Here is a 10526-nt window from a genome sequence, read left to right as displayed (position 1 = left end):
ACCACCACCGCGCACCGCACTCTCTTTCTCTGCCCTTATCTATCCCCCGCGCGTGCTCCACTACCGCTGCCGGAGCCGCAGCTTTGACTGGCCATCGCCGCCGTTGACTGGCCCCACGCCTCCACTGAGAGAGCCACCGGAAACCACCAACCCAGCCCACTGCCTGCCGGCCCTGCGGCCCCACCCACGCCGCCGGTACGTGAGGTGGGGTGGTGGGCTCTGGGCTCTCGGGCCCCGTCGCTTTCGGAACTCCGAGCCCCTCGGCGCGGAAAGCGACGGGTGGGGAGGGGCCGCACCGGCGAGGAGCGGAGCGCGTGCGCGCATCGGTCGGGGTAGGCAGGGACGCAGCCGCGCGTTTGGGCACGGCCGTGGCGGCCGTCGGATTACAGGGCACGGGCGGTAGATCGAGGGCGTGAGAGGAGAGCGGGTGCGTGCGTGCGTGCGAGAGGTTGGCGCGGGAGGCGACGGTGAAAAAGCACCGGCCGGCGTGGGACGGGGACGAAAGGCAAGGAAGCGGAAAGCCGACGGACCCGCTTTTCGACTGGCTTTCGCAAGTTTTGCGGCTGGGTACACGTACGCGGTGCTTACGAATAGGGTACAATCAGGTAACACGAGACTCTAGTTTTTGGCTTAGATGTTAGGTTTCTTGTGCTGGATAACTCATTAGGTTCCTAGACTTGACACCGATATTCATATTTTCCTGTATTTGTATCAGTCTTATCATGTTCATCAATCTGAAAATGTTGTGCATGTGATCATCTGTGATTGTCTACTACAACAAGATTTGCCCGGCTCCGAAAAAGGAGGGGCGATGATGCGGCGCGCCTTCGGCTCGCTCCAGTGCTTCTAGTCGTCGCTAGATGGTCTACGGACCTGAATGCAATTTTTTACTTCTGGTGTTCTTTGTACTATCTTGACCATTGATGAATAGATTGTAAGTTTTCCTCGAAAAAAACCTCCCAATTTTTGCATGATTAGATCATCTCCGACATATGCCCAAATATCCGGTGCCTTAAAAATGCTTATAGGCCATGAGAGCGAAGGTTTTGGACACCAGAATTTTTTTCCACTGTAACAGATGCCCTAAAACTGGTGCCCTGAAATTTGAAAAATATTTGAAACATGAGATCCAACGGTGTGGAGGCCAAGAGGCGAACCTAACAGTCGCTAGTTACCGAGCTCGATTTCACCCGATAAAGGTCGCCGGGTCATGACGCTCGTCGGGCGTAGGTGGCGCCAACTCTAGCGGCAGTATGCCGCCCAAGCGCTGAGAGCTCTGAATAGGCCTGGATGCTTATTGACCTCATCGGCCAAACAGTGGTGCCACGATGGCCATATCGGGAAGTGGGGGAGGGGGATGCTTGAAATCGGTTAGAATCAGAGGCGACATTCCGAGCTTCCATGGAGCGGCGCTCGTCTCGACCAGCGGGAACGAGCGGTGGGATGGCGACGGGGCCGAGGATGGTAGGAGGAGTGGCGGCGACATTGATGTCGAGATTCGACCAGAATCGGCGTATGATGGTATGTCGGTGACTGTCGGGGGACTCGAAAGTTTCAACGGGATAGTTGGGTTCTACCGAAGCGTTTTCGTTTTAGGGCAATCCCTAGAGGTGCTTCAATTTTGCAGCAAATTGTCCGACACTTGTATTTTTTCGCACTAAATAGAGATAGGACATTCACTGAAGTTGACTATTTAGCCCAGAGTATCTCAAACGTCAGTTTTTTTTTTGCACCGTTGTTGTTTTCGGTATCTGTTGAATATGCTCTTAGATAACGTATGAGTAACCCTATTTTTGTTACGAATTCAACTACTTACGAACCCTAACCCTAAACCCTAAAAACCAGCTAAGTGGTATGTGAGTAGGGGACCAACTAAAGGGAGCTGAGTGGGCCCTCTCCCAACTTTTCACAAATCCTTTTAAATTCTTGAAAACTATCATTTTTTTCAATTGCATATTTAATGCCCCTACTCACACATTCTACCCCCTCTCGGAATCTTTTCTGGGTTCACCCTAATTTGAGTTGTGATGTAGGTCCACATCGTATGGAGTAATGGCTATACATTAAAAACCTATATGTGACAGAAAATATGTATTGTGTCTTTTGTACAAGAATGCCTGTAATAACTCCTATCATATGTTAGTATCATAGGGTTTTTTTATGCGTCACTTTTGCCATATATCTATACTAAGCGTGAAACATATGTCTATCACTAAAAATGTCCATGATTGTTTTTTCTAGCAATAAGTGGTGATGACACTTAAAACAACTCACCCTTTAGTTTGTCCATACAATTCTCGAAGGTATCAAGACCATATCATTGAATTGCCACATATCTTCACTAATATGTAATAAATATCCCATGTTTTCTTGTTCTATCTCATATGCTTATTGTCTCGGCGGCTACCACACCCACTATACTACATGCCAACATGGACACATCCAAGTGTCATTGTCGATAATGCACAACTTTGCCACCTCGTCTGTGTACCACTTTATCCCACGAGGCCACGGCGCCCCCCACATACCAACACACATAAGCAATTGTTGTGGGCAAATCCCTTTTAGGCTCCCCACATGATATCCAGTCACCATTTTTATGCCATGAATGTGATTCTTAAATTCACATTATTTTGACCCTAAGAAAAATCATGTTAACGTGGAGTAACTGGAAGCCCACTTTTTCTTTACACTAACTGGAAACTCACTTACCCTGCCAAAAAAACTAAAAGCTCACTTAGCCCAAATAACAAGCCATTATTTATTTCTGACAGGAACAAGTCTCGTTAACAAAAGCCAGCGGCCATCCAAGCAGCAACGCAGTCAAAATGGGCAACCAGGGTCAATGGGAGGGAACTGGATCCTCTAACATTGAGAAGGAATGTTAGAGAAGCTACAATACTCTAACTTTTCTTCTTTCTATTCCTATGATTATGGCTAAAATGATTTAAATTAATTTACAAATTGATGATCTACCGTGTACATTTATAGTAATTACATGCAAACAATTGATGGTGAAATAAAATTAAAATTAAATTATTTATATCTACAGTAAATACCAACACTAAACAACCTATTAACTATCTACTAATAGTCCCAAACTTTCCTTCTTCATTTTACACTAGGCTAACACTGTAGCATTGTGACATTCCTTCTTGATGTTAGAGAATCCGGTTCCCAATGGGAGAGCCAACCAGGGTCTCCCTCCCCTTGCAAGTGCAAATTTTCCAGCACTTATATTTTTTCGCACAAAATAGATAGGACAATAACTAAAGTTGACTATTTAGCCCAAAGTATCTCAAACGTCGTTTTTTGCACCGTTGTTGTTTTCGGTATATGTGAAGATGCTCTTAGATAATGTACAAGTAATCCTATTTTTGTTACGGATTCAACTACTTACGAACCCTAACCCTAAACCCAAAAAACCAGCTAAGTGGTATGCGAGCAGGGGGACCAACCAAAGGGGGCTGAGTGGGCCTTCTCTCAACTTTTCACAAATCCTTTTAAATTCTTGAAAACAATCTCTTTTTTCCAATTGCATATTTAACGCCCCTACTCACACATTCTACCCGCTCTCGGAATCTTTTCTGGGTTCATCCTAATTTGAGTTGTGATATAGGTCCACATCGTATGAAGTAATGGCTATACATTAAGAAGCAATATGTGACACAAAATATGTATTGTGTCTTTTGTACAAGAATGTCCGTGATAACTCCTATCATATGCTAGTATCATAGGTCACTTTTGTCATATATCTATACTAAGAACCGTGAAACATATGTACTAAAAATGTTGATGATTGTTTTTTCTAGCAATAAGTGGTGATGACACTTAAAACAACTCATCCTCTAGTTTGTCCGTACAATTCTCGGAGGCATTAAGACCATATCATTGAATCACCACATGTCTTCACTAATATCTAATAAATATCACGTGTTTTCTTGTTCTATCTCATATGCTCCTTGTCTCGACGGCTACCACACCCACTATACTACATTCCAACGTGGACACATTCAAGTGTCATTGTCGATAATGCACAACTTTGCCGCTTCGTCTATGCACCGCTCTATCCCACGAGGCCACGACGCCCCCCTACGTATCAACACGCATGAGCCATTGTTGTTGGCAATCCCTTTTGGCCTCCTCACATGATATTCGGTCACCATTTTTTTTCCAAAAAACCTTGAATATTGGTCCTCAAATTCATGATATTGTGACACTAAAAAATCATGTTTTTCTGCGGGGTCCTAAAAAAAAATCAAAAGCCTGGGCTCATCCAAGCAGCGCAGCCAAAATGGGCAACCAGAGTCAATGAGGCAATGTCACATGTCATCCATCAGGATGGGTCTCATCTGCTAACCCGTGAGACCTGATCTCATAGAATTTTTTTCCGCCAACCAGGGTCTCCCTCCCTCCCCTGGCAAGTGCCAACCACACTGACTCACCCCACACGGTCGCACCGCGCTAGTGCCAGTGCCACTGTGCGGCTCGCCCACATGCCCCGAGCTTCCAACCCAAGCAAACCCCACGCCACCCCCACCACCCGACGGCTCGCACCGCGGAGCTTCGCCCCACTCCCAGCCGAGGCCCTCCCGCACCGGGCCCCGACCCTCCCCCACTGTCCCGCTCCATTGCGACGGCGGCGCCCGCCGCCGCCGCGCCCCATGGCCACCCTCCTCTCCCAAACCCTACCCACGCTGCTGCTGCTGCTCGTCGCGGCCGTTCGGGCGTCCGGCGCCGGGGGCGGCGGCGGCGAGCGGGGGGCCCTGCTCAGCTTCAAGGCGGCCGTGACCGCCGACCCGGGCGGGCTCCTCCGCGCCTGGTCCCCGGCGTCGCCCGACCACTGCCTCTGGCCGGGCGTGTCGTGCGGCGCGTCCGGCGAGGTCGTGGCGCTCAACGTATCCGCCTCCCCCGGCCGCCGCCTGGCGGGCGCGCTCTCCCCGTCCGTCGCGGCGCTGCGCGGCCTCCGCGCGCTCGCGCTCCCCTCCCACGCGCTCTCCGGCCCGCTCCCCGCCGCGATCTGGTCGCTGCGCCGCCTCCGCGTGCTCGACCTCTCCGGCAACCGCCTCCAGGGCGAGATCCCGCCGTTGCTCGCCTGCGCCGCGCTGCACACGCTGGACCTCGCCTACAACCAGCTCAACGGCTCCGTGCCCGCCGCGCTCGGCTCGCTCATGGTGCTCCGGCGCCTCTCGCTTGCCTCCAACCGCCTGGGCGGCGCCATCCCCGATGAGCTGGGTGGTGCCGGCTGCCGCAGCCTGCAGTTCCTCGATCTCTCCGGGAACCTCCTCGTCGGCGGCATCCCCCGGAGCCTGGGGAACTGCAGCAAGCTGGAGGCGCTCTTGCTCTCCTCCAACCTGCTGGATGACGTCATCCCGCCGGAGATTGGACGCCTCAGCAATTTGCGGGCTTTGGATGTGTCGAGGAACAGCCTGAGCGGCCCTGTGCCAGCGGAGCTCGGTGGTTGTGTTGAACTTTCAGTTTTAGTGCTGTCCAACCCTTATGCGCTGGTTGGTGGTTTGAATGCATCGGATGGTGAGGATGTTGAGGACTTCAACTATTTCGAGGGAGGGATTCAGGATGTTGTTGCTGCGTTGCCGAAGCTGAGGGTGCTATGGGCGCCAAGAGCTACACTGGAGGGGGAGTTGCCGGGGAACTGGAGCTCTTGCCAGAGCTTGGAGATGGTGAACTTGGGAGAGAATTTGATCTCTGGTGGAATTCCCAAAGGGCTGTTGGACTGCAAGCATCTCAAGTTCTTGAATTTGAGCTCGAACAAGTTAACAGGTTCAGTTGATCCATCACTTCCTGTGCCCTGCATGGATGTGTTTGATGTCAGCGGAAACCGGCTGTCTGGCTCAATCCCAGTGTTTCTCTCAAAGGATTGCCCTTCATCTCAGCTCCCATTTGATGACCTGGTGTCAGAATACTCTTCCTTCTTTGCATATCAGGCGATTGCGGGCTTCTTTTCATCTTCAGCAGTCATGGCTACTGATTTGACGAGTTACCATAGTTTTGCCCAGAACAATTTTACTGGAACAGTGACATCCTTGCCGATTGCTGCCGAGAAGCTGGGAATGCAGGGATCCTATGCTTTCCTTGCTGATGGGAATAATCTTGTCGGTGAGTTGCAACCTGGCCTATTCAACAAGTGCAACAGTTCAAGGGGTTTCATGGTGGACGTTAGCAACAACCTGATAACAGGAGGTATCCCTGTAGAGATTGGATCGTTGTGCACTTCTCTTGTTGTTCTTGGTGTTGCTGGTAACCGCCTTTCTGGTTTGATACCGACAAGTATTGGGCAGTTGAATTATCTTATCAGCTTGGATTTGAGCAGGAACCAGTTTGTTGGTGAAATTCCGACTTCTGTCAAGAACTTACCACATTTGGAGCTACTCTCTTTGGGTCATAACCTTCTAAATGGAACTATTCCAAATGATATTAATCATCTGCAATCTCTGAAGGTTTTGGACCTGTCCTCAAACCGCCTCTCCGGAGAGATCCCTCATGCACTGGCTGACTTGACAAATCTCACTGCCCTCCTCCTTGATAATAATAAACTTACTGGGAAGATACCAGCCGAATTTGCCAATGCGGCATCTCTTACCATGTTTAACGTGTCATTCAACAATTTGTCTGGTCCAGTGCCAACAAATAGCAGTGCAGTTGGATGTGACAGCATTATTGGAAATCCTTTGCTACAATCTTGTCACACATATACCCTGGCTGTTCCCTCCGCTGGTCAGCAGGGTCGTGATCTGAATTCATACGACAACGATACAGCACCTGTGGATCCACAAAACCAAGGAGGAAATAGTTCATTCAATGCAATTGAAATAGCTTCGATAACATCAGCAACAGCTATTGTTTCAGTCCTTCTTGCTCTGATTGTACTATTTATTTACACAAGAAAGTGTGCACCCTTTATGTCAGCTCGATCATCTGGAAGAAGGGAAGTTATAATCTTCCAAGAAATCGGAGTGCCGATCACTTATGAGACTGTTGTTCGAGCTACTGGAACTTTCAACGCAAGCAATTGCATTGGAAGTGGGGGTTTTGGAGCCACCTACAAAGCTGAAATTTCACCTGGAGTCTTGGTAGCTATAAAGAGGCTTTCTGTTGGGAGATTCCAGGGATTGGAACAGTTCCATGCCGAGATCAAAACTCTTGGGAGATTAAGACATCCTAATCTTGTTACCTTGGTAGGCTACCATCTTGGTGAATCTGAAATGTTTCTCATATATAACTACTTGCCTGGAGGAAATCTTGAGAGATTCATACAAGAGAGATCAAAGAGACCAGTAGAGTGGAAGAGGCTGCACAAGATTGCTCTGGACATTGCAAAAGCACTCGCTTATCTGCATGACACTTGTGTACCTAGGATCCTTCATCGTGACGTGAAACCAAACAATATTTTGTTGGACACTAACCATAATGCTTACCTCTCAGACTTTGGACTGGCAAGGCTCTTGGGAAATTCGGAAACCCATGCAACCACTGGTGTTGCTGGAACTTTTGGATATGTTGCTCCAGAATATGCTATGACATGCCGTGTTTCAGATAAAGCCGATGTGTATAGCTATGGTGTTGTACTGATGGAGCTAATATCAGACAAGAAGGCCTTGGATCCATCATTTTCTCCTTATGGCAATGGGTTTAACATAGTTGCCTGGGCATGCATGCTGCTCCGCCAAGGCCGTGCTCGTGATTTCTTCGTCGATGGTTTGTGGGATGTGGGCCCGCATGATGACTTGGTAGAGGTGTTGCATTTAGCAGTGATGTGCACCGTTGAATCGCTCTCTATACGACCAACTATGAAGCTAGTTGTTCAACGACTAAAGCAACTCCAGCCCCCAATGCGAGAACACCGATGAGGGCGCATGATTCACTTACTGAACGTGTAGAAGGTACAGATAACTGTAACTTGGGGCCCTTGATGTTTTTTCTTCTTCTAATCAATTGTTTAACTAGATTTTATCTTGTAGATCCCAGCTTTGTATAATATAGTTCTCCACTTAATTGCCAACTACTGTATCTGCAGATATGACAAGCAGATGTAAATTAACAATCTTAGTTCTAAAGATTTGATTCACGATTGGCTGACTCCATCGTTTACAAGATTGTTCAGTGTCTTGATATTGATAAATGCATCCACAAAATGTTGACGTCCTCATCCACAAAGTTGCATGTTTCAGTGTGTGTGTGTGTGTGTGTGTGTACATCATCTGCTAAAGTTTTGGTATGAATATATTTCTCATTGTTTGCTAAACTTGTATATGGAGAGATGTGTTGATGTTAGCAATTAATTCAGCATGTACACCAACCAGGAACCGCAAGAAGAATATGCAACTTTTTGTTTCAGTTGACACATTGTGTTACTGATTTTTATCTTCTCTGGTTAGAAAGATGAACAGTTACCATTTTGCCTTGTTGGGAGACCCACTGAAGAAACCTGGCAAGATACTGTTGCTGGTAGCTTATACAGTACTAACTGAGAACAGGGGACACCATCACATTCGCACGATGCACGATAAGAGAAACCAGTCCCGATGTAACGAATCCATTCCATGTATTGCCAATGCAAAATCCAATCCTGAACAACCCAAGGAGAAGAGAGAAACCTATCTGAACCTGCCTGTGGCTATCTGAACGTATAGGGTACTCATGTGTGGTCTGCCGATCAGTTCTTGGCGGCGGTCCAGTCCTGGAAGCGGCGGAGGCTGGCGGGGAAGTCGGTGAAGAGGCCGTCGACGCCGACGTCGTTGAGCCAGTAGTCGTACTCGGCGTAGGGGTCCTGCCGGAAGTTGTAGTGCAGGAAGCGGTTCTCGTTCCGGTACGTGTAGGGGTGCACCTGCAGGCCCCTGGCGTGCGCCATGGCCACCATGTCCGTCGGCGTCGCCAGCGTGTTGTCCCTCGTCGGCGGCACCACCGTGTCCTTCCACGGCCCGATCCCCACCACGTACTCCCGCATGTAGTCCAGGTACTCGTCGGAGGTGATCTCCTCGTACGACTGGTCCGTGTCCTCCGTCCGCACCGTCACGTCGTCGATGAGGAACACCTTGGGCGAGTCGGTCAGGTCGGCGGCGTAGATGAGCGACGTCGGCGCGAAGGACTGGATGAACACCGGCCTCTCCTTCCACCGCTTCGTCATGTACTTGCCCCCGTACCCGTACTTCTTCAGCGTCCCGATGAACTTGTCCTCGTACTTCTTCCCGTCCGCCCACTTCACCTGCAATCGTTGCCATCGAATCGATCGACAGATGAATTCATGGACAATTTACGAACTATTTTGTGGCTTTGTTTATGGATGTGTGTTGATCACGTACGTGCTGGTTGATGAACACGGGGCTCTTCATCTCCGGGTAGATCCCGACGACCCTCTTGGCGTTCAGCGCGATGTCGATGAACTCGTCGAAGGTGATGATGGGAGAAATGCCTTCACAAACATAGGGGATTAACATCGTAGACGGGTGATCTGATTTCACCAGAATAATGAAGGAATTAATGTACGCGTACCATCGTGAGATTTGTCACGGAAGGACCATCTCTGCTTCACTCTCAGCGTCTTCAGCTCGGCCAGCGTGAAATCAGCTGCCAAATCAGGAAGAAAATCGATGGATTAATTGATCGCTGGATCTTGGCACATCGATCGATCGAAGATAGGAGTGCGGTTAAGATTCCGGTCGAAAATAGGAAGGTGGTTATGATGGATGGATGGACGGGCGTACTGATGAAGTATCCGGTGACGTTGGCCCACTGCACCTCGAGCGTGCGGCGGCGGGCGGCGAACTCCTTGTGGTCGGCGACGTCGGTGGTGTCGTCCAGCGTCACGTCGTGGAAGCAGACGAGGTGGCCGTCCTTGGTGGCCACGATGTCCGCCTCGATGAAGTCGGCGCCCTCGTCGACCGCGCGCATGTACGCCGCCGCCGTCTCCTCGGGGAGCTCGCCGTTGGAGCCCCTGTGCGCGATGTTGTACGGCCGCGACGTCTGCAGCGGCTGCTTCGCCGCCGCCGCCCCGACCAGCGGCCGCGCCGTCGCGCCGCTGCTCGCGCACCCGAGGACCAGCAGCGCCGCCGCGACGACGATACCTGCGCACGCGCGCACGCAAACACACGTCAGGCGTACGCCAAGATTGATTCGGAGGGATCACGAGAGAGATCGGAGACGTTACAGAGGGAAGCCATTTCCCCGGACGGAGCGCGAGCTTGTGTTGGCGGCGTAGCGCTGCCGCCGGCTGGTCGTGGGTGGTGCTAGGGGTAGTTGAGATGGCGGCGATGCCGAGTATATATGAGAAGACTTGCGAGGAATATCCTAACGAGTAACAAGATTTTGGGGTTGTTTCACGTTCTAAAAATCTGTTTTTTAGTTGCTAATAATCTCTTAGGTATAGTGGGATACTCTCGTTTCCTCTAGAAAATCTATATAATGTATTTTCTGTATTTTTTGAGCTTTATATACGGATATTTGTAACAGAGATCCCGAGTTTTTCCTTTTCTTTTTGAAAACAATCTTGACTTTCTTGACTGCAAATG

The 10526-nt window shown here is 49.7% G+C and overlaps 2 protein-coding genes across 2 annotated transcripts; one reads left to right on the top strand and one right to left on the bottom strand.

Annotated features, from left to right (window-relative positions):
- The first annotated feature begins 4461 nt into the window (after nucleotides 1-4461).
- LOC123188020 (LRR receptor-like serine/threonine-protein kinase RPK2) lies at nucleotides 4462-8355 on the top strand. The gene is made up of 2 exons (XM_044600051.1): nucleotides 4462-7901; nucleotides 8036-8355. Exon 1 carries the CDS (start codon nucleotides 4497-4499, stop codon nucleotides 7866-7868), a length of 3372 nt encoding a protein of 1123 aa, XP_044455986.1. The 5' UTR covers nucleotides 4462-4496; the 3' UTR covers nucleotides 7869-7901; nucleotides 8036-8355.
- Nucleotides 8356-8544: 189 nt separating this feature from the next.
- Nucleotides 8545-10299, bottom strand: LOC123188021 (glycerophosphodiester phosphodiesterase GDPD6). The gene is made up of 5 exons (XM_044600052.1): nucleotides 10166-10299; nucleotides 9723-10082; nucleotides 9511-9585; nucleotides 9321-9430; nucleotides 8545-9223 (listed from the first exon to the last, which is right to left on the bottom strand). Exons 1-5 carry the CDS (start codon nucleotides 10176-10178, stop codon nucleotides 8675-8677), a joined length of 1107 nt encoding a protein of 368 aa, XP_044455987.1. The 5' UTR covers nucleotides 10179-10299; the 3' UTR covers nucleotides 8545-8674.
- Between the last annotated feature and the right edge of the window lie 227 nt (nucleotides 10300-10526).

The sequence above is a fragment of the Triticum aestivum genome, chromosome 2A (assembly GCF_018294505.1).
Source record: "Triticum aestivum cultivar Chinese Spring chromosome 2A, IWGSC CS RefSeq v2.1, whole genome shotgun sequence".
Classification (NCBI taxonomy): domain Eukaryota; kingdom Viridiplantae; phylum Streptophyta; class Magnoliopsida; order Poales; family Poaceae; genus Triticum; species Triticum aestivum.
The sequence above is the reverse complement of the archived record's forward strand: the minus strand, read 5'-3'. Positions and strand labels throughout refer to the sequence as shown.